Raw genomic sequence first — 25,366 nt, 5'->3', positions numbered from 1 at the left:
GAAAGCCTAAATAAGATAAGATAAAATAAGCCTAATGTATTAGCCCTGTAATGTCCACAGTGCATTCGTTTTCACTAAACTGGACTCGCACAGCCACTACAAACTGATTTGTATTCAGGAAGGCAATGAGAAGAAGTTTTCATCGCTCCTTTGGGCCACTATGAGTATCTAGTTATAACCTTTGGAATAATGAATGGACCCACAATTCTCGAAAGGTACATGAAGAAGGACATTAAGGGAGGCATTGGCCTGCTAAGTGTAGTCTATGTGGGTGATATTTTGATCTATAGTCACTTAACAGATGAACACATAGTCCACTACAATAGGGTGTATAAAAAAGCCTGTATGTTTATTTGTAGAAATCTCTTTTCCATTTGATTTGAAGAAATTAAACGCTGCCTGTCCACAGCTACCTTATTAAGATGTTATGACCCTGAACCCTCTTTGTTCTGGAGGTTGATGCTTCTGTTGTAGGCTTAGGGGTGGTTTTGTCCATTTGTCTTCATCTAATCATATCAACTTCCAATATTCATCACCTTGCCCAAGCTTATGTTGACCAGCAATGCTGCTCTTGCATATTCTCCAAGTCCACAGGTTACCCACAGTTGTGGTGTCTGACTAAGGCCCTAAATTGTCCAGCCAGTCCTAGAAATAATAATTATGAACAGCTCCATGAAGCAGACCTTTCCAGTGCCAGAACAGTCACTGACTTTACTTAAGGACCAAATAAAATAATTGTTATGGCATTTCCATTGTAGAGTCCAAGTAGATGCCACTGTGTGTGAATAAAAAAATAAACAATATACCCGTTATACTCTCACACTTCATTTCATTGGTAGTGTCAAAGCAATTTTTGTTTGTTTCATTTTGTAACCAGCCTCACTTTTCACGCTGTCACGTTGCTACATAGATGTGATGGAGGGCAAGTTATTTGTGAGTACCTGTGTGTGTTTGTTGAAGTGCTTGGATGCCCAGTTTTCAATGTCGGTCTCGGAAGAGGGCTTTCGCAGAGTGAATTCCGGGAACACGCCACAGCTGGCACTGGGCATCATGTTCCGGGCATTCCGACTCGCCTCAAACTGTGAGCATGCTCCAAGATCTTCTGACTGAGAAAGAGATAGAGAGCAATCGAGAGAGAGACAGGGGAAGAGGCATCCAGTCATAAACAGTATAAGCAGATCCATGCAAATGACTCCATGCAAATGACTATAAAAATCCAGGGAGTTACAGTGTCTCTGTCTCAGCGGCCGAGAGGCAAAATAAGCTGCTAGAAGCCATGATTCACCCTCTTCAAATTCTCTGAGGTCTGAATTTCAAAATACTGACAACCATGTGTAGAGGAAGAATCAGTGAAGAGGAAAAACTGGATAATTATTGTAGCTATGTGGGTTTTATCACAGTGAAAGCTCATGGCACATCAACATATTGATAGTAGCAGATATAACAATGAGCTGTATCCTATAATGGATGATAAAACAGCAGCATGAAGCAAATCTTATCTACTTCCTCCTGGTTAGGGTCTAGAGCCTACCCAGGATCATTGGGTGCAAAGGCAGAAATACTCATTGGACAGGATGCCAGTAGTGCATTGTAGGGTATTGAACACAGCAAGGGGCAATTTAGCATACCGAATCAAGGTTGGATATACAGCTTTTTTACCATCCCTTTTTACTAACTACTCTTACTAATATGAAGTAAGAAGGAACAGTCTGATCTAAGTGCTAACCAGAAAAATGTCTGCTGGCGACAACTTCTTCATACACTAAGGCTTCCCTGATTCATGCTTTTAATAAATGAGTCATACCCTCAGCGCCTCTCCGGTCTCTCTCACCTCATCGAAACAACAACCTGCCAATCTAACATATCAAAAATACATATAAAATGTTCAAAATCGCACTCCCACAGCCTTACGCAAATCACCACGAAAGCTTCTAATCTTTTAATCCTGAGTGATGTTGTATACATAATTACTTAGCATCCATCGCATTGCACTCCTGCAGTATAGAAGGCACATTTTATATCTAAATGTTCCACTTTTGTTTACTGTATTTGGTAACTACTATATATTATTCCACAATATATTGTTGCTATTATAACAAAACTTTATGCCTCCAAAATAGCAGATTTGTAGAAAAGAAGAAACGGCTTAACCTTAATTTACATGAATATAAAGAGACATTTGAATCTTTTTGTCGTGAAATGTCCACACAATACAAAGGCTGACATTTTCAAACTGCGTAATATAAAAGAAATGAATAAATAAATGAATAAAAATGTACTGTTTGATGTTGATGATACATGTGCATCTGTGCATATTCTCCCTTCATCTAGTCTCTGTTCTGATACATCACCTAATACATCACTGAATGGCAACTATACCACCCCAACTGAATCCTTGCTATATGGACCAGATCCATGGAGACACATTTTTGACATGTGATTTGTAATACGTGAATACAAACTATTATGATTCTGATCATTCCTCGAGCAGTGCTCCAGCAGCACTTTTACTCCATCTCCAGAGCTCCTCTGTGGATTTCTCTGCTTAATAATTACGCTTGGACAAGTAGGGATACAACCCTCATTTCTCATCTCCTTCTCAATCACTCTCTTATCCTCTGGCACCTCAGTGCTGATAAATAGTATCTGTTCTGGTAGAAAGCCTGCATAGTTGCATGGGCTGACCAACACAGAAACACACACACACACACACTGGAAATGTCTGGAAATAGTGATGTAGAAATGTTTATCGTCGCTGTCATTTGAAAACCTTGTATCCCTCTGTAGCAACTTTACAGGAGAAGGAAATAACCTAACCATAACTTTAAACGAAAGTCAATGTAAAGAAGATTTTCATTGGTCCGTTCATCATGAAATTTTGACACAATATAAAGTTAAATATGTGTCTATATGTGTCTATAAAAGGCTGCCAGCAACAATATATTTATTGCCACTATTGTCTAGAATTGTGTGACTGTATACATACTACTGCAGCCAGTGCATGCATTACCATGTCGAATGTGTGTACATGTTTTTTGAGAGGAAAACAAATCTGAATGTTTGAGAAGCAGGCATCAATTCTTACATAAGCCCTTCTCAGTAAAGACTCTTAAAATAATCTGCAGATGCTAAAATATTTATACTCTAACAGCAGGGCGTGTCTCTCAGTTTGTGTTGATGTGTGTATGATGTGTGGTGCAGTGTGTTACCAGCAAATGACCCTCATCATTTCCCACAAATGGAAACATACAATCTGAAAGTGTATGTGAAAACCTCCACTGGATGAACTGCGTTTTCACATCTGTTCACTGTAACTGTCCACTTTTTAAAGTTAAAGTGCTTGGTACTGCAGCAACCTAACATCAAATTCAGCAAATGCATGCCCGCAAGGGAAAAAGCCAGAGATAGAGAGAGGGGGATCTGGAGAGGTTTTAAAATGAAAGGACACTAATGAATGTTTGGCAGTAGACCCAGTGCCTTTTAATGAGCTTTATATGATTATCCACACCTCTCTTAACTCAAAGGCTGCTCTGCAGGGGTGTGTATTGTGTGTGTGTGTGTGTGCTTCCTCATTTTCTGCTAGGCTAGCAGACTATAGGTACTGATAAGTTTAATGAAGGGCCACATTCAGAGATAGAAGCAAGGGCTAGCATAGTGCTAATATAATACAGCTAGCCTGGCCAATACCACAAGTGATGTAATAGCTTTTTAACATGAAGAGTCATTCCAATTAATTCCAATGACTAGCATTTAAGTAGTACTTCACTTGCAATTCTTGGCAGGCTAGAGACTTAAATAGGGCTTGAGTTCAAAGCTGGACAATCATGCTGAGTACACCAGGCAAAAAAAACTACATAGTGGACAACTAGGAAACAAGACAACAGTCATCAGTTTTATGTGACAGGGTGGTATAGCTCATATGTATCACAAGGTGCAAGAGATGACTAGGATCTACAGTTTCTTATAGAGAAAATACACAATAATACACACAGTGTCAACATGTTGTTACCTACCTTGTATTTACACACAAAAATTGTGTAAATAAACTAAGTAGATGACTGAAATCATCCATTCCTAAATTAATTTAAAGTATTAGTGTTGAATAATGTCAAAATAAAGTCAAAATCAACATAAAGAAGTGGGAGGCATGGTATTGTGAGGTACATTGTTTATCAAATGGAATATATCTCAGACTACCCCACTATTATGAGTTAGGGGGAATTATTTGATGATAAATGGGATCTTACAGTTGAATCAACATAATGAAATTTAGCCTGCTCCCACTGGGGACACATTATTTGGCCAGCTTTGAAGTGTCCCACTACAAATAAATAAATACATAAATAAATGATAAAACTTTTGTTGATTTGAATTTTTTAATACTCTCTTGCTGGTGTTGCTTAAAATGTGGGCTATGTCAATAAATGATCATGACAGTTTAACTAGATAAATGTTTGTTTTGGCAGTTCAACTTTGTTGAGTATAGCGCACATCTTTCCCATTGGCTCTATTGCTCCATATTTTTACGTATAGAGTGTATTTGATTAAGTTGCCATGATTGTGTTTTCTACCCTTGGTTGCTATTGTAATCTATAGTATGGTAATTGCTGTAACTGTTGTTGGCTCTAACTTACATAGCAGAAAGAAGACAAAATAATGTGTTGACACAAAATGTGTGAAAGAGTTCAAGAAGAATTCAAAAGTTTTGGACTTTCTTACTGGTTTCTGCCATCACTAAATTAAACCATTTGCATCTGGCAAGCTGGTCCTAAATAGTTCATAAGAACTGACTTTAAATTAGGCTAATATTATGCTGGATCAACAATATTGACTTAATCTAAAAGAAAGTTATTTTATATTTTTCATATTTTAAATATGTTATGGTAACAATTGTACAGCCATGGTAAATAGTTACTGATTATAATTCACAAGCCCCTTTCTGTACATTCATTACTGGAAATGACCAACAATGTTACTTTTCACTTTCAGACTTACTGGTCATTTTATCTGAAATGATGCACTTTTCTGACACACTGTGTAGATTTATGCTTGAGGTTGTATCAGTGATGCTGATACTGATCTACTTTGAAGTGCAACATCAAAGTGTATGGTATATACACTGGCGAAGTGGACAATGAGTGTAGGTGTGTATCTAACAAACTGGCAGCACCTACGTGCCACAAATAGGAGTCAACAAGCACTATATAATGTCCAGACAGCTAAATATTTTCAAATGAAAAGGTCAAATACATGTGTGTACTTTTTCTTTGTGAGAACCAAATAGCCAGTATTACAGGTGTGTGTCATTTTTTTCTGCAAGTGCACAAGTGTTAAATACCTGTGAGGGGTGCAGGTAAGGTTCTGGTGATGCCAGGTTGGTTTGAACAGACAAGCTCTTCTCTAGGAGCGTCTGAGGAAATGCAAGTCTATCCAATGTAGCACGTTTCCAGTGGCTGTCCTGCTGGGCCAGGGCTTCATCCTCGCTGAATGCCCGTACCACTGGCCCTGGCAGTGGCAGGGGCGTTGCCCCGTCACTTTCGTAGCCGTCCTTAGCCCCGCCCCCTGAGGCCACACCCCCACGCTGCTGTATTAGCTGCTGGGCCTCCCAGGCCAGTCGTGCTTGAGTGAGCATCGCTCCAACACCAGCTCCCATGCCTTCACCCTCCCCACCGGGCAATGATGGCTTGCGATTTTTGCGCTTTCGATTGCCACCACCGCCGTCATGGATGTGCTGTAGCGTAAAGGAGCCGCCGTAAGACATTCCAGCAGACATAACTCCAGGCCCAGTGCCGTAGCTTAAAAGTCGCTCTGTTGTCCGGAACCTAGGGGAGGAGCCTGTTTGTTCAACATAAACCAGCTGCTTTACATATTCCCGTCCTGCTGCGCTGTATTCCCGACCACTGGAATTATAATCCCGCCCACCAGAGCTGTAGTCTCTTCCACCGGAGCTGTAGTCTCGTCCACCAGAACTATAGTCCCGCCCTGCAGAACTATAGTCACGTCCACTTGAACTGAAATAATAATAATGACAATAATAATAATCAAAAGGCATACATGAAAAACAGCAAAATAAGTTTAGAGGCCCTAGAGGAACCACTGTTCGTGAACAATTCAGCCAAAAACGTACCCCATAGACAAGGTTAATTGTAACAGATGGAGGGGCAAGTAATAAAGAAGTCAATAAAGGCTGGTAAATTAAGTCAGCTCTTACTGTGAGTTTACAAAATGTCTGACTTCTGTGAACTCAGTAATGAAAATGCATTTATGGTGTAAAAGGTACTTTTAATCCTAAGGAATATCTCTCTGGCTCCTGTCAAAAGCTGCTGCCGAAATGGGAATATGGGAATATTAGAAAGTAACCACAAGCACCTTTTTTAGATATCCTTGTTACAGTTTTACCTGGCATTAGGCTCCCATAATACATAAAATCAAATCAAATATAAATCAAATATATAAAAAAAAAAGTCAAATAACCTTGACCCTTGAGGTACAATGTCTTATGTCTTGTGGGAGTGAGTTCCACCACTTCGGAGCACATGTGCTGCATATAAGCAACCTCACCTGTAATCACGGTCTCCCTGACTGGACGTCTTCTCAGGGGTGGAGCCTCTCTGTCTGGTCAACACCAGCTGACTATAAGGGGATGGGCTCTGTTTCGGTGAGTGGTAAAGGCCAGGCTTACGTGCTGGCGACCTGTCAGAACCATAGAAGCTGGGGTCACAATGCATATCAGTGGGTGGCTCCTCATAAATAGGCGGAGACTGGTACTCCGAAGGAGGTTCCTCATAGAGCGGAGGTTCGTAAGCGTAGCGTGGGGAAGGAGGCTGTGAGTCGCCGGAGCAGCGTCGCTGAGTGCCACCAAGCTCTGCCCTTTTCAAGAAGGGGGACTGTGTTTGACGGCGGTCAGGTAGAGAATGTGGAGTGAGTTCTGGGTCGGAGGGTGCGTTGCTAGATGAGCGTCTGGAGCGAGGGGAGGAGCCGGAATAACCATTTCCCTGTGACAGAAAACTGGGCTCCCTGTCTGATACTTTAATCAGCATTCTGTCCTTGCTGCCAGTTCCCCACCTGAATCTGACAAACAAGAGGACACACAGATGTTATCAGGATTCAGGATAGCCGTATTGGTGTCACAACAATATTTATCTTTGGTTTTAGTGCTACTGATAGAGAACAGAAAGTGCAATACATGTTATTGTCTGGGTGCCTCACATCATTTTGCAAAAGCAGTGTAAAACTACACCAAATCAATTGCTTCCATTCTTGTTTATGTCTTGTTAATGTTGAGAATACCAGGAAATCAGCTTTGTCAGGTAATGTTGGAGTGGGTAATTATGAGGGTTAAGAGAATTCCCAGTAACCTGAACTAGTGACATTGCATTTACAATAAAAGTGCACTGTTCCACTTATCTCTGACACACTTAAACACAAGAATGCACTCAATCTGTGTCACATAACAATGTAGTCACAATAATTTATACCTACATAATCATTTAGGGAGTTCAGTTGAGTCTCAGGGTGGATAGATACTGGCAAATTAAATGTAATTACCCTACTTTTCTACTACTTAATACACTATGCTGCATTATGTGTGTTTGTGACATAGACTTTGGGCCTCCTACATTACTGCAGTCACACAGCAAATAATGTGATGAATAATGTTGATGGGACAGGGCCAGAAGATAACAAAAAGAATACTGATAGTGAGGGCCTGTAAGACATTCTCTGCACATAGAGTAGCGATATTCAAGAACCTTGAGTTTATTAAAGCGGCAGTCCTTAACATATATTTTTTTATTAAAAGCAGTAGTATCGAAGAGGGGACATAATATCCTAATATGTGATAACAGTATGCTGGCCTGACTAATTTATTCATTGGAAAATATTCTGAAAAAAAAGTGGTCTGGTGGGTTTTGAGTTTTTCTATTTTTTTGTTTTTAAAAACTCTGAAAGTGGCCTTTGGCTGGTTACCTGCTGCTAATACATCTCTGTCTTTGTCTGCTCATTCACTGGTGGTCAAATTAAAGAAACTTACAATTAGAATTAGAACTGGAGCCCTGTGACCTGAAAGGATTAAAAATGATGCTGAGTTGGCTTTTCTCTGGCTAAACAGGTGCAATATTTTATTTTATATTTTTATGTACAACATGCTGCTAAAACGACGGTATGAGGACAGTATTTTGAAAATGACGACGTGTCTGATATGTGAAATACAATGATTTCTGTTGTGTGTCTATCTAGTACATGGCCAAATGAGCCTATTCCCACACATGCATTTAAAAGAGACTTTTATTTAAAAGAGTGTGGGGATGCTCACTGATTGGTAATGCTGAAAAAAACAAGCTCATCGTAGTTGCAAGTTAAGCGATGCAACTAGTTTGACTGAAATTAAATACAAGTAAATGCAAACCATGCTTTCAGCTCCCCCTCATGGACAGCTGTACACATGCATTTGTTGACAAGTGGAAGTGAAACAAGCATTTGGCCTAACATACATAAATATATTCACTATAAAAATTTTTTTTTTATTAAAATTCCTTAGGCTTAATCTGGGTCTGAGAAACTGCCCCAGGGGTTTTCATGTTAGTGTTATCTGACAGAGTTTAATTTAGTGTTGCTCTTATCAAAGGTTATGCTCAGTTAATATTGAAACAGACAGCTGGAAAACCCGTTATCATAAGCTGTCACTTAGAAAACCTTTCAAGGCACACTATCTATATAAATCTAAGAAGCCTATTAAGCCTAAAATATATAGTAGAGTCCTTTTCCTTTTGGCATTAAAGAGAAGAAGAGTGACAGTGGTGTGAAATCAATTCAGCATTCGGCCAGTTTGGCAGGCTGAAAATTCCCCAAGACCAGACCTGCTGACATGGCCAAGATTGTGTCAGAGTAAGAAAGAATGTGTGTGTGTGTGTATGTGTGTTTTATTTAGAAGTTGGATTAAAACTCTTTTGAGGAGCTCATCTCTCTCTCTCTCTCTCTCTCTCTCTCTCTCTCTTTCTCTCTCTCTCATCTTTTTCTCAAGAAAGAACCCCCACTACAAAGTGAACACTGTTTCTCTCTGGTCATAAATTATTCATGGATATCCGACCTTCAAATCAATTTACACATTCTTTCTCTTGCTCTCTCTCTCTTCTGTCACACACACAATCAACAGCCTCCTTCTGTCTCCCATACTTTCTCCCATGGGGTGAAACTCTTTAAGTGTTTAAGCTGTTTGAATTTTAAATCTATTGCAGACTACATGTTGTAAATAGACGCTTTTCCTTTATGTCAATGTGAATATGTCTGAACAAATATATATTTTACCTAATGTTGTTTGGAGAAGGGCTATCAGTTGCTGTTAATCTTTGACCAGTTTGAACGCCACTTTTGCAGCTCCTCTTTATACTGATCTTTAAAGCACTTTGGGTAAGCTCATTAGGACCATATTCAGTGATGATTCCTTGATGAAATTTGGAAGCTCTATAATTGAAAACAGTGGAGGAACCTCTTAAGGTGCTTTGAGGAACCTTCAAGAAAAGGTTTTTAAAGGGAAAAGGGTTCCTCAAAGCACCTTAAGAGGTTCTTCCACAGTTCCAAGCTCCAAAAGTTCCTCAAGAAAGTTATATTCCTACTGATAACAGAATGTCTGTGCTGAAGACAAATAGAACATAAATATTGCATGTGGTGTGACTTACGTTTGTCCAGAGGGTTTTGGGACAATGACTAGAGTATATTGAAATCTGCCCCGGGTTCGGATGCAAGCTTAAACAACTAATAGGAATTCCTAATAATTTAACAAAACATCGATATGATATACAAACCCCATTTCTGGAAAAAACGGGACTAACAATTTTGTAAAATACAATGAAAGTGAAAATCTCTGATTTGTTAACTGACAGAAGTACCAAGAAACAACTTTTGATGCCTGCAAAATTTCCACAATGGGCAGGTGAATTGGTAAGAGGTAAGAATATAATAAGTGGGTATAAAATGAGGATCCATCAGGGGCTCAGTCTGCATGCAAAGATGGGCCGTGGCTCGCTGAGCATTGTGAGAGAGTTGCAAAGAAGAATTTAGGCATATTGTGAAAAGATTCAGGGAATCCAGAGAAATCTCAGTCCAAGTAGAGCAAGGTCGGAAACCACTGATGAATGTGCATGACCTTTGAGCCTTTAGGCAGCACTGCTTAAGAAACTGTCATGTTGCTGTGATATATAAATTTAGTCACATGGGCAAGGGAGTTTTTCTGAAAACCTTTGTCACTTAACGCAGTCCGCCGCTGCATCAAGAAATGCAACCTGACGCTCTTTAACACAAGGAGAAAGCCAAATGTCAATTCTATGTGGAAACACTGCCAAGTTTTCTAGGCCAAAGCTCAACTCGGCTGGATTAAATAAATGGTGAAACATATCCTGTGGTCAGATGAATCCACATTTCAGCTTGTTTTTGGGAAAAAGGGATATCGAGTTCTTCAAAGATGAAAAGCATCAGTGAAAGGTGCAAAAGCCAACTTCTGTAATGGTATGAGTGCCTGGGTGACTTGCAAATGTACAAGGGTACCACTGTCACAGAGCCGTATAGATTTTAGAGAGACATATGCTGCCAAGGCGACATCATTTCCCAGGACGTCCATGATTATTTTAGAAAGACAATGCCAGGCCTCATTCTGCACCTGCTACTGCAGCGTGGCTTTATAGACACACATGAGTGTGTGTGCTTGACTGGCCTGTCTGGAATCCAGACCTGTCGTCTGTTGAAAAAGTATGGCGCATCATGAAGAGGAGAATTAGACAACAGCCACCATTGACTGATGAGCAGCTGCAGTCTTGTATTAAGCAAGAATTGGCAAAAATACTACTTGCAAAACGGCAACAATTTGAATCCTCAGCTCCCAAACGATTAAAACCGTGTAATTAATAGGAAGGGTGATGCAACACAGTGTTAAACAAGCCTCTGTCTCAACCTTTAATGTGTTGCAGGTATTAAATCTAAACCCTTTTTTATAAACTATAATAAATTTGATCAGTTAAAACATTCAAAAGCTTTTATTTTCTTCTGTCAGTTAAATTAGCACATTTTACAATTTTTAAAAAATTTGTTTGGAAATGGGTTTTGTATAAAGTTCATGGTAATGTATTTCTGGAATAGTGATACAGATAATATTCAATAGGTGTTTTTTAAATCCAGATAAAATATATATTTAGGCTAGCACATGCTAATATGCTATATATACGCTATATAAAAGTGAAAAGTGTTATAATTCCAGTGGAGGTACAGGGCACTGATTCAGCCTGCAATTTGTCAAAAGATTCTGAACAGAATGTTAATGTGTACTATGTGTGTGTTAGCTCTGCACACCATATCATATTAATGACACTATATTAACATGCATACCAAACTGAAGATTGTAGGTCTAATACAATTCTAGGTTGCAGTATGCAAATAAGCCCTCTAACAACATGTGGAGGAGGCTTACAGTTTTTGTATGTGCAAGTAAACAAACATGCTTTTTAAATGTACTGCAAGGCATTTCTGAATTGCAATAAGTGAAATTATTGGAATGTAGTGTGTATGTCTTTAATTATGTCTCATATGATTCTGAAACACTTCAGTTACTTCACACTTCTCGCTCTCTCTCTCACCCTCACCTCTCTCCTTCCTCCCTGGGTGCGGTTTTGTCCTCCTGCTCTTGTGACGACGTGGTGCTGACAGCACTCCGGGCCGGGCTGCTGTCGGCCGAGGCACTGATCGTCGCGGTGTTGGGTGGCGGCGAATCTGTGTTCTGCTTGAGGGTCTGGAGTTTGGCGAGGGGGATGATGTCACAGCCGTGGGGGCGGTGCCACACGGTGCGCTGGGTGGAGGCATTGTAGTAATAGAAGCGCGAGGTGTTGGAGTCAAACAGCTCCCACCACTGGTCCTCGCCACTGCGCTTGATCCGCACGCCCGCTGGAGCGTCCCATACACACTCCCCTGTCAGCAGGTTGGCGTACATCCGCTCCCGCGTGCGAGGCTCGATGATCTCCACCCACTCCAACCTGAACATAACCAAAATACAGATACAGATTTAGACAGGCAGACAGAAAGTTACACTGTATGGACAAAAGTATTGGGACACCTGCTCATTCATTGTTTCTTCTGATATCAGGGGTAATTAAAATTGAGGGAAATGACTCTGTCCAGGGAAGGCTTTCTACTAGATTTAGGAGTAGCACTGCTGTAAGGAATTGTGACAAGAACATTACTGTGGTCAGGATGTTGGATGATCACCACCCACCTCATCCCCAACTTATCCCAGAAATATTGGATGGAGTCCCTTTCATCATTTCTAGAGAACACAGTTCCACTGCTCCACAGCTCAATGCAATGAAACTTCAGGTAGTTGATTGCTGCATTAATTAGAAGAGGTGTCCAGAAACATTTGGACACACAGTGTAAATAGATAGTTTCAACATTGTTTTAAACAGTGTATCCTTGCTGTCACACAAAAAGCCTTGCAGCTTTACAGGAGAAGGAAAAACCTTCTTAACTTTCAATGGACGTCAATGGATTTAATTCCCAGTCTACTTGAACATTTCTATTGGTCCGTGCATCATGAAATGTTGACACAGTGTAAACTAAACAACTGTCAGTTTCACATTATGTCAGATAAGTGAAAAATGATGTTGTTGCTTAGCAACCAGTAGTCAATGGAATGATACAGTTACGTTGAAAAAACCCGTGCTGTCAGATATTACAACAGATAAGACAGATGCCCACAACAACTCAGAACTTACTGTTGTATAATGTATATGTTTAAAGTATACTCCAGTCGGAGACCACCAACAATCCAATCTGGCAGGGTTTGAGATGAGTCACACACACACACACACACATATCCATTGCGATGAATCACACACTGACTCCCGACAACGTAATCATTGTTCACCAGTTTAATGCTTGCCTAATGCATATATGAAGTGTCAGTGGGGGTGGTAATGAATGCATGTTTACACCTAAATATAGTCTTTCACTTCGGGAAATTTGAGCCTAAGCATGCATAGTGATGAAGCAGGGCGACAGACAGAGACAGTAGCTGACGAATTCTGTCCTATCGTGGAATGATGGTGTGCACGTTTGTATCCCCATCTGCTTTTGTGTGTTGCTTTGTGCAGGATGTATCCTAGCATACTTGTGATTTCACTAATGAAGCCACTTAATCCCTCAGTAAAGTTCCGCTAATCCCTTAATCTAATCTAATCTGCTCAGATCCAGGCTAATCTGATTGTTGGAATCTTGTTGAAAGATGTTTCTGGGGGCCTCTCTGACCAGAACAGAGGGTAATGTAATCCCGCTGAACGTTCTGGGGCGTACTACAGTATCCCTCCATTTCAGATTTCGCTCTAAATGGATGCGAAGCTGATTATCTGGTGCAGGTGCAGCCATGAGCACATGTGGAGCGTGTGGGGAAACTACAGGCTAAGCTTATTAATCAGAGGATTGCAGCCCAGTGACAGATGATACAAATGGATTGAAAAGACTATCAGACTAATGAGCAGGAAGGCATGACTCTAAATCTATATTTCATTAATCATACGGACATAACCGAAAACAGATCATAGATCACTTTTCCACGCATCAATGCGCAGCCTTGTCGGCAACAGGAAAACAGCTAAGCTCAGCACGCAGAGAGCATGCAGCACAACACAGTCAAAACACTGTGGCTGCTGGTGGTGATGTAATATGGATTTGGCCTCAGACATCGGTCAATATTGGCCGATAACATTTAAATGGTGAATTGGTCATTCGTTTATTGATAAAAAAAACTGCAGGTTGTCAGCAGGTTCTTGGGATGCTAAAAACGTAACCTGAAATCTGAAGCGAAGACGAATCCTATTTCCTCACTGGCCTCAAAGTTACCACAATTTATCTGTGCAAAAGTTGAAATGAGAGCGTGATGGAGTTTATCACATCGTATGATCAGCCTTACTCTGTGGTCAAGGGCCGTGACTTTCAGTGATTGTTAAGGAGCTCAGAGCCTCATTATACACTGCCAAGCGTTATTTCACTGACCATTAACCTACTAGAGATGTAGTTTGAACTACATATAGAACAGCCACTCAGAGCATCATACATCGTTTTTGCAACTCCATTCATCAGACTTTCAGGCCCCGATTGGATTGGATTTTTTAGTTTTCTAGGTAAACCATAGACAAGCATAATGATGGTATCTGAAATCTTACAGTGGTGAATACTATTTGTTGGTAGATGCCCTCAACCACTCACTGCTGAACTTACATCAGTCCTGCAGGTCAAGGTCTGGGTACATAAAAGGACATTTTCTGCCCATGGCCAGATGTGATGTAATAGGTCAGGAGACTACAGACTGACCTTGATGACCAGGCCACCTCATGACAGCATCATCCGCAGGAAGATCTTAATGAAGTATTGATCAGTCTATCTAGACCTATCTAGGTCACTCAGCTCTCTCTCTCTCCCTCTCTCTGTCTCTCTCTCTCCATTCTCTCTATCACCATCCCTCCTTTCTTTAATCTCTAAAGCTCAAGCTCATTCTCTCCACACCTCATATATTATCTCTTTATCGTCTACCTGTCCTTCAGCCATCGCTGTGCAGATAACAGATAAAATCTCAAACGGGAGCAACAGTTCTGTCGCTGTTCCAATTTGCAATATTTGGAGGTGGGATCATATGTGTTTTTTCTGTGAAAACATCTTCTAAAACAATGATATGTCAAAGTATTCATCTGGTCAGTTTTTGCTTAAAAAAATGGAATAGAAAAGAAGAAAAATACAAAAAGAATTTAGTTCATCTAAGCAATCCTTTATTACAGTAAAGCTGCTGGATTAGCTACTGGGGGAATTAAACACATCCATAGATAGCTGGAGTGCTCAAAGAAGTCAAGAACCAAATCTGTGTCCTTCTGACCCATATGTGCTCATTTTCTCACATGTTTAGCCCTCTTTCTCTATCTTCCTGCCTAGTTGTGCACTAATATAAGAAATGTGTGGTGATGATGTATGCAATTCCTTTTCTACATAAATACCAGTGCCACGGCAGGGAACGTTTATAAAATGCACAACACATGTTTACATAGATTAGTATTACAGATAATATAACATCAGGTTCTATAGGATTACAAAGGCAGTACAACAAATGAAACACAGGACATTTATTGCTATTTATTGCTATACATCATGCTATTCTGTAGAGTCCACACTCCAGACTGGAGTACAATAAATAACTAAAAGTGTTAATGATCAGTGTAATCTGTTCTAATTTTAAAAGCTATTATCTTCAGATACCTACCAATATGATTTTGATAGCATGTGATCCATAATTTCGCATTTTGTCTTGAAAATATGAAAGCAAACGAACACAGACAAAATGCTTTGCATTAGTTGGCAATAAAAATATGATATATTGACTGAATTCTAAAAATACTGTAACAAACGTGCTCAGTTGCATTTTCTGTCCCAATTCATATAAAAATAAACAGATTCAGAAGATTCGGAATACATCATGGGGAACTTTTGTCTGTTTTTTATATTTTTACTTAATTCAATCTGTTCTTGCTGTTACTAGTTACAGGTTTATAGTAATTTACTGTTTCAGGAAACATTTTTTAAGTTCTGAAATTCTCAATGTTTTGCTGACTGCTTCAGTCCATTGCTGCTCTCGAATCCCCTCGTCAATTTGCTTAAGAACTATTTACGACATCGAAACAATTTGCTGTATCAGCAAATTACCAACAACAAAATCTAGCTAGTAAATGAGTACCAGTGTAAACAGCAGATAACATGAATTACAGATAACATCATGCCACAAAATATCCACATTTAGTACAACACTGCACTAATGCTAAACTTACCACTGGCAAACACCCTTCAATATATCTGAGTTATCTTGGTCAAATAACATATTGAGAAGTAGTAAACAGCCTAGCTGTGGCTAATCAAACTTTTTTTTTTTTCATAACAGCAAAAAATGTAATCATCAATGTGGCGTGTGCAAAAGGCTTGGCACTGTACAGAGTCAAGACTTACTAACCAGAATTCGGAAATCACACTTTGCAAACATTTTTTGTAGCAGCTTAAAGTCATTCAGTCCTTGTAGCTGCAATTTGTTCCCACCCTCCTTTACAGAAGGCCTCTAGCTCTGAGATGTCCTTGGGTTATCTTGCTGCACAGCTTGTTTGAGGTCTATTCACACACTTTCTACAGAGAGTCATTCCAAAATCTTCAGTTTGTTTATCTTCATGTGGTCTATAACAGATTTGAGGTATGCTTGGATCATAATCCTGTTGTAGAGGCCATATTTTTTTATTCAGCTTCAGCCTTTTAACAAAAGCTTTAACATTTTATTCCTAAACCTGTGCAAGACTGCCAATGCCATTGGTGGCAACTTAACCCCAAAACATGGTAGATACACCTTATGCTTCCCAAGCATTTGAGTTCTAGTTTGACCTCATCAGTTCTAAACGTTGACTTTCGCAAGCAAATGCCCCACCACTCTTGACTCAGCTAAACGTTCATGCAGGTACTTGCAGGTCAAGTGGGGGGTTGATTTACCTTTCTTACCAGCGTATGAGCAGTTCTCTCCAAGAATTCATTTTTGGCTTTTGAAATCAGAATTGACACTTTGATTCACACTTTGAGTTAAAAATGCTTGACTATGTTCCTGGATTACTATCCTAGATTACATTTCTTTAGACAGTTGCTTAGAGGACACCCTATTTTCTCAGGGCACAAGCTTCGAAGAGTCAGAGAATTTATAAAGCTTCAGATTTAGCTGACAAAAAACAAACAAACAAACAAAAAACATAGCATATGCAATGCTTGGGGTACCCAAATATTTACACATGCCACAGTGATGATTCACATTTTCACATGATTCACATTAAATTTAAATAGGTTAAATTAGTTAGAAAGGCTTCTTCTCAATAAAAAAGCTTTTTTTTTTTTACAATCCAAACCAGCACACACACACAGCTATTGATGACAAGGTGGGTTCCATACCCAGGCTCAGCAAGTTGCCACACTTGAGCAAGGCCCTTCACCTTCTCTGCTTCCCGGACGCCGCAGCGCTGGCTGCCCACTGCTCCGGGCAGGTGTGCTCACTGTCACTCACTGTCAATGTGTTTGATCACTAGTGTGCAAGTGTTTGTTCCCTGCATGGATGCGTTAAAGACAAAGGCAAAAGATTCTATCTGTGTCCAAATCAAATGGTGAATATGGTTGGCTTGTCTATATATACATATACACACTTTGGTGGACAGGAAGCTTTTTCAAAAGAAGTATAATTATATACAATATAATTCTGCGTAAAATAGGAAGAGATAATAACAGAAGAGAGGTCAGTGATGGGGTGATGAGGCTTTAAATTGTAGTCCATCCAGTCTGTGGCAATATAACTCTGCCTCTAGCTCTGTGCTAATGTAATCTATAACAATATCTAGTGCAAACAGTCTTTAAACACAGATTGGATTTCATCTGAAAGGGTAGTGGCAAAGAGACAGGAATGGGAGGGAGGGAGACGGTAGAGAAAGAATAACAGAAAAAAATAAGAAGAGAGAGAGAGAGAGAGAGAGAGAGAGAGAGAGAATGATACGATGAAAGTAGGAAGAGAGAATATAAAGTGTTTCAGAATCGCACATGTCTGCCCTTCTATTAAGAAGTTCAGTGGAGTGTGACGGATTTCGCCCAACGATGTTGGCTTCACCTCTTCACCCATATTAACACCCCTGTGTGTGCTCCAATAACACACACACACAGGCACACACACAACCTTGGCCAAGCTCAACCCCCCACCTTTCTGCAACACAGCACTGCAGCATGACCTCAGAGCCTTACAGAGAGAAGCTGAGACAAATCTAGAAAAATGGGAGAGAGAAGGAGAGAGATGGGGGGGGGGTGTTGGAGAAGAAGGGAGATAAGAGAGGGAAAGAGAGAAAGAAGGAAAGAAAAAGAGGGAGGGAAAGAGATAGAGTGAGAGGAAGAGAAAGTGAAAGAGCAGGAGAATAAAGGAGCAAGACCTATAGAGAGAGTTAAAGGGAGGGAGAGAGATAGCTGGGGAGAATTACAGAAAGAGTGAAAGAAGGGGGAAAGAGAGAAAACGAAAGAAGCCAGAATGAGACAGAGAGGGAGAATAACAGAGAGACAGGAAGAGAGAGATCATCAGCCCTCCCAGGGCCATGAGGGTTGAGTTTGTAGCTGGACTGAAGAACTCAGGAGTGACTCAGTGATGTTTTGCTGATGTGGTCACACCGAGGCTGTGGCAGAGGATCATTTGACATTGCAGAAATAGTTACACTTTAATTACAGCTCATAAATAAACGACTGCTCTTGCACTTCAGAGGATGACAGATGTTCACAAGTGCATTAAAGGCTACCTGGACGCACCACTGAATTTCACAGACACAAGGTCGTACGTAGAGGTCAGCATAAAACTCTCATCTGCATTCGCAGTCGTTCTCAGAGAAGGCAATATATGATGGTGGGCTAGCACTGACCATCCAGTGATGCCATATATTAGACTTCAGAAGATATCTAAGGCTAGATTTAGTCACATCTGGCACACTCACACACACACACATACTCTCTTATCCTAGACATAATTTGCTGCTGCTAAGTTGACCCAATGATAACAATCATTTATCCTCATGAAATAGCTTGACTGATATGCTCCTTCTCATCTCTCTCTCTCTCTCTCTCTCTCTTCTCTCTCTCTCTCTCTCTCTCTCTCTTTTCAGACCTCCTTCCTCATCGCTCTTCTCCTCTGTATTACTGAATGCAGCAGTGTCACTGACACGTCTGATGTTGTATATTTTACATAGGGTTGGGCGCTATTTTGAATGATTCAATATTTTTAGGTGTTAATATTTGTAATATTTGTTGATGGTACCTCAAAATTATGATGTGTCTAATGCGTCCGTGTGCATTTAAAAGAGCCACAGTGTGGGGGCGCTGTGGGAGCTCAGTAATTGGTGTTGTCAAGCTCTGAAAACATATGGCGAAAAAAAAAAACAGGCCGTCCATAGTTGAGTTGCTAGTTTAGTGATGTGCTGCTGTTGTTGCTTGAGGGTCTTTAAGTAGGCCTAAGTTGTAGGACCATGGCAGTGTGTATGTGTGTAGGAGGGAGTTAAATATCTCTAAAATTATGAAACGATATTAAAAAACATTAGTACATAAACATTTACTAATTTGCTAAGACTAATAAGTAGCCTTAATGGCCTAATGGTCTAAATCATCTCCTTACAGTACTCCCCACACCATTACATCACCTCCACCAGCCTGGACCGTCCACACAAGACAGGCTAGGTCAATGGATTCAAGCAGTTGGCAGCAAAGTATGGACTAACCATTTGCATGACCAGTCTTTGTCTGCACCGTTTTGGTGAGCCTGTGTCCACTGCAGCCTCAGCTTTTTGTTCTTTGCAGACAGAAATGGAATTCGACATGATCTTCTGCTGTTGTTGTCCGTTCACCTCAAAGTTGAACGTGTTGTGCAATCTGAGATGCTTTACTGCTCACCACAGTTGTACAGAGTGGTTATCTGAGTTACTGTAGCCTGTCTGTCAGCTCCCACTAGTCTGGCCATTCTCTGATGACTGCTCTCCTCAGCAAGGCATTTCCGTCTACAGGCTGGATGCTCACTGGATGTTTATTCTTTATTTTTCCATTCTAAGAAACTCTAGAGACTGTTGTGCTGAACATCCCCGGAGATCATGCCATGCTCAAAATGACTGCGATCATATTTTCCCCCGTTTTGATGGTGGCATTCCATTGTTGAATTCCATTAATTATATGAGTGTGTAGGTGTAAAGTGCTCACTGAGTACATTTACACATCACTCATACAAATACTAATTAGATATATTTTTCGAATATGCAATAGACACTACAGAGTTTCTGAGAAAGGTGAAGCAAATGAAGCAAAAGCCTACCCCCATGTCTCACTGGAAAAGCTCAGGAAGCAGCTGATGTAAAGAGGCACTGATTTAAAAAGTCAGATCAAACACTTATGCTGGAGAATCAAGGGAAGGTGGAGGGAACAGGTGTTTGCTAAGCGCACAACAACGCACAATAGAGACAATACAATCCACATCCTACAACATGCATTCCCTGATATTCTCCATCATTAGCCACTGTATCGTATTACTAGCAGTCACAGCAGGAGTTTATCTTTGGTAATTCAGAATTAAAATAAAATATAATATAATATAATAAAAATACATGACACAGCAATAAACACTTGCTCGGTTTGCAGATGTATACGAAGATAAGGGAGGGATGAAAGGCAGGAACGAGGCCTATGAGAAAAGAAAACGAGCATCGTTTAGGAACTGTGTGTGTGTCTGTGTCTCAGGCCAGTGCAACGCTGCTGTCACTTATCCTGGTTGCTAAGGGCTCCGCAGCGCTGGAGCAGTCAGGGAGCCAATAGTGTGGTGCAGTTCCCGCTGTGCCTAAAAGCACTCTGGGAAAGACCATAGCCAGTGTCTGTGCTCGTGCGCGCGCGTGTGTGCATGTGCACGAGCACCATGCCGTGGACCGGCAACAGTGAAGGAAATGTTACTCAGTAATCCCAGGAGGAGAAGGTTTAATTAAAGCTCACATTTATGAGCACAATTAGTCTATATTACTCTCGCAAAGCAATTACACGTGCCATCAGTTCAAATCAAGACAGTCTGCAAATTTCAGGGTGAATGGATGAGTCTATGTGTTAGAGAGAAGCTAAGGATGTGCCAAGGTGCCATCATGATTACCTGACTATTTGCATGGTGATGAATGCCATGAACGAGCCTATTTATAGCCCTGTTGTTCTGCCTCAGAATGAAATATATTGGGATCTAAAATGATAAACTTACGTCGCTGTGATGCATCATGGTAGCCACATAGCATAGCACAGCATGGTCTAGCCTAACACAGTACCTTAACATAGTGTAGCTTAGCACTGTAACAAGAATACATTATTTATTCATGTAATTATTATACTGAATAGTGTTGCTGTCCTCTCAGTGTTCTCTCAGTGATGTGTGGTGTTAGCTAGCTGAAAAGACTGCCTGTCATCTGGGTTAGCTTTAAGCCTAGCACTGGCCTAGCCTGCCCTTCTTCCTAATGGGCCTTAACATTTAGTGTTTTTAGTCTTGCTTATTTTCTAGCAGTTGAGTTACATACATCTGCCAGTGGGCTGGATGTATGTAGCTGTTGGGGGCAATAAATAAAATGTGTCAAGACTGTTACTTAGCAGTTTTGATGTGGTTTGCTCCTGGGCTTTCCTAACTGTTGGGAAGTGTAATCCATGCTTGAGCCACCACTAAAGGACATGCCTTACACATAAATTTCTGAACAAGCAGAAAGATCCAGAAACAACATATGAAGGTAAAGAAGCACGTTAGCCAGGAGTACCAACAATAGGGACACTAGTCAGTGGAGCATCACAATGAAGCTGTTATTTTAAGGTAATAACGCTACATGGTGTCGCTTGCTGACACATTTAACTGTGTCCTCTCATGATTATTATCTGTGGTTATAAGTGAGGCATTCAGAAAAACACTGTTAGCTTTGGCATATCCCAAATCGGCAGCTCTGCATTGCAGAAACAATGTGTAGAGAGCACTGGTGGCATGTTGGACAGCAGATGTGAAAAATTCTGGAGATTTCTGGCTGTGATGGGGCATTGAGCATTCCAGAGACATTCAAGGCCTAAAATTGGCGACCATCTGCAGGCCTGCGCTTTGTGCATGTGTCCAAAAATCCAACTGTGTAAAAAAAGAATTTCTATCATATTTCAAATAGCACAGAGACATCCGTGAGAAGGTGCTTTGTACATTCAAAATGTCTACTCTTGAATTGCAGGCTACACTACAATCGAAGGCTTAGGTCTGTTGTATCTCTCTCATGCTGTGGTGTAAGAATTGTGTTCAAAATGCTTGAGAAAATGCCATTTGGCTGCCTTCTCATTTTATCCAGCTCTGAGCTTAGGCTTGCTGAGAGAACTCTTATCATCTACAGAAATAGAAGCTTGTGTAGGGAGTACCAGATTCTGTCCTGGAGTACGAGCTTCGCTCTCTCTCTCTGTCTTGGATTGCTGCTTTCAATGGAGGCCAATAATGTGGAACGGAAGCTTACAGCAAATAGTCAGCATGTACTGCGCATTTTAGCATCATTCAAACTACAGGCCTGAATCATCATACACTTGCCTGAAAATATGTTAAGTTAAGTTGACATAAAACAAAACATGACATTCATATTTAAGAATGTATTCAGCCTAGTGTGTGGTGATTTAGGTGTGATTTGTTAAAAGGATAAAACTGTTTTTGGTTTTGGCTGAATTCATGCTTAACTAATCTATTAAATCATTTGTGAACATACTGTTTTTAATAACTGTTAGCAAAAGTGAATAACTTAACAGAAAAAAAAGACGCAGCAAAAAGGAATACAGGAAGTCAGAAAAAGGCAAGCAACAGATAAAAAAATGTATGCTTTATAAATGCAGTGCACTTATAGTTCATCATGCATGTAGTTGTCACTGTACTATGTACAGCAAAATGTGTCCTCTGCATTTAACCCATCTGTGGTAGTGAACACACACACACACACTAGTGAACTAAAGACAGTGAGTACACACACACCCAGAGCGGTGGGCAGCCAACTCCAGCGCCCGGGGAGCAGAGAGGGTCAAGGGCCCAACGGTGGGAGCTTGTTGAGCTTGGGAATTGAACCCACAACTCTGTTATCAATAGCACTCTAACCACTGAGCCACCACTGCCCCCAGGCCAGGCCAGTTGCAACATATTATAGGTCATCTTTTGTCTGTATGGTGTGCAGCAGAATGCCACTGGTGAAGTTCTTCCAATAAGTAAACTGGAAGGGCTTGGAAGAGTTGGTTTAGTTCTACTAAAGGTGGCCTAGAATAGAAAACTCTACCTTGGCATAGTTGAATAATGAGAGTTCTGTAAATTGAAGTGACGTATTGTGAACCTCAAACGCTAGCCAATTCCAAAACTCCCAAACTCTTGGCTCATTATATTTACACCCCTAAAATGTACTTTTATGCAACCCTCCAGCGAAAGCCCTGCTAGCCCGAGTCAAACCTGGCTAAGCAAATGCAAAATGCAACGACCACTTTGGGAGTTTTTCCTACTTTTACGCAAATTTCTAAGATAAGCAGCAGTAGACTCTGCGGAAGGGTAACTCAAAATCAGCACCAGAGGAAGGTATCTGTACTTTGCTAAACGTTTTTACTATCTCTCCTCTCTACTGTTTGCTTCATCAAAAACAAACGGGACTACCTCAGACTAGCGCTAACCACACATCAAAAGGCCCATGTGAGGAGCCCAAACCTGGGGAAGCGAGTGGGTACAGTGCTAGGCTAAAAGCTAGCTCTAGCTTTCATTCTGAGGCAAAATAAGTGGGTTTATATGGGCTTATAAAACCACGTATGGGCATTTTCTGCCCCATCCAAAGTCACATAATTATATAATTTATACATCAAGGAATCTAAAACTTAACATACTGATTAAATGCCTTCTATGGCACCTTCAAACCTGCCCAACATGACCTTATTCCACCAAGTGGTTCTAGTGAACAGGTGTTACGCCATACCAACAGGGAGCCAAAGCATGAAGTTTTGGAACTTTCCGTTGTTTTGCCAGTTCCACACTGGCAAATTTTTTTTTCCTATATTTTTCCTTCCCAGGAGGCTCAGTAAATTCAGTGCTCACAAAACCAACATTGTAGTTTGATTTTTCCACAGGAAGCCTGGAAACACAACGTCACAAGGGACTCAGCTGAGGCTCAAACAAAGTTGTGCTGGCATTTTTCTAGCCAAAAAAACTGCATGTATTAACATGTATATAGCGGCCATTGTTATTTACACTAGTAGCCATTTTTGACGATCAGTAATTAATCAGACTTTTGAAAAGACTGTTTTACAAATGTCTGAACAATAACAAACCATAGCTTTTCAAACATTTCAAAATACTGGGAAGACTGGGAGACCCTTAATGAGACAAAAAATGCACATATGAAAAGATAAACAGTCAGCAAATCAGGCTGTGTTATTTTTATATGAGAGAAAAACAGAATTATTAAAAATATTCATAACCATCATGCAAACTACCAACCGGTTATTGCTTTATTGTGTCAGTGTCACATTGCACTGAGTCACCATGACCTCTGTAAGTGAGTCACTGCACAGACTCAGAGATATTTTTTGCTTTTTTGGGTCAGATTAATTGGTCAAGAAAATGGGGTCTGTCTAACACCACCCACACACACACAGTGCAAGCTACAGAGTTTTCCACATTCAGAATTCCAGGCATTCCACACATTGTCCCATCTTTGCCCCCACAGACTCCAGAGACTTCGGAATTTTCTGTGATTCCCTCGAAGGATTTCACACTCACATACACACACACACACACACTCTTTCTCTTTCTTTCTCTCTCTCATACATACGCATAGTAGGCAGCTATTGAGACATTAACACCCTTCCCCCTGCTCAGTGATTCACTCCTCAACAAAACCACCTGCTCCATTATTTCAAACACATCCCCACACCCACATACTCACTCACACACGCACACACAGTTGAGTTGTATCCAGATTATAGTGCCAGTGTTCTGCACAGACCACAACTAATATCAGATACAAGTGACTTTCCACTACTTAAACCATGTCATGCGCTCTGTAAGAGAAGGGGAAGGCTCTGGGAAGAAATATTACTCTATATCCAGGGCTCGATTTGCTAGGGGATACCGCCCTAGTTCCAGAACAGTTACAAAAATGGCTGCTATTGATATTTTCATCCATATTTGACAGTCACACACCAAGTTGCCTTGACCGTACAAAATGCTGCAACCCCCACAAAGCAACACAAAGTCAACATAGGACGTTTGTCACTGTTTGTCATTGCTGTTTATGTAATGCACATTTAAAAAGTGTCTAATAACCGTGTAGTTAAGCATGATTTATTCATGCACAACAATGCAACTACTGGTGATGCAGCCAGTGTTACAGATAGAATACAGTAATACAGCTTATGCAAAAACACATGTATCAGCTTTAGCGTCTCTCATTAGCTGTAACAGTGTGTTCCCTCTGGTGTGGTCATACATGTGGAATAAGACAAGGGTAATAGTATTTATATATGTATAAGAGCTTCAGCTTTTCCTTGTTTATCTGTGAAAATACACTTCATTGCATGAGTACTACTGTAATGCAGGTATAACAGTGAATACACAACAAGTACTTACATTGTTATTACATGTTTTATTCATGTAAAGTACATAATTATTAGAGACTTCATAGAAAGTGGCCTAACAATAAGAATAATGTTTGCTTAAGCTATCTGGTCATTATATAAGAGGAGACAAATCTGAGAAAAC

General features: G+C 40.5%; 1 protein-coding gene across 1 annotated transcript in view; it reads right to left on the bottom strand.

Moving 5' to 3' along the window:
- The window catches only part of arhgap39 (Rho GTPase activating protein 39), a 52,787-nt gene that overhangs the window by 16,286 nt on the left and 11,135 nt on the right, over window positions 1-25,366 (bottom strand). The window contains exons 2-5 of the mRNA XM_072679286.1: window positions 11,631-12,017; window positions 6,562-7,071; window positions 5,339-6,011; window positions 942-1,106 (exon numbers count right to left, since the gene is read on the bottom strand). Of these exons, the coding sequence (XP_072535387.1) occupies window positions 942-1,106; window positions 5,339-6,011; window positions 6,562-7,071; window positions 11,631-12,017 (1,735 nt within the window). The remainder of the gene's footprint in view (window positions 1-941; window positions 1,107-5,338; window positions 6,012-6,561; window positions 7,072-11,630; window positions 12,018-25,366) is intronic.

Source organism: Salminus brasiliensis, chromosome 1 (genome assembly GCF_030463535.1).
Source record: "Salminus brasiliensis chromosome 1, fSalBra1.hap2, whole genome shotgun sequence".
NCBI lineage: Eukaryota > Metazoa > Chordata > Actinopteri > Characiformes > Bryconidae > Salminus > Salminus brasiliensis.
The sequence above is the reverse complement of the archived record's forward strand: the minus strand, read 5'-3'. Positions and strand labels throughout refer to the sequence as shown.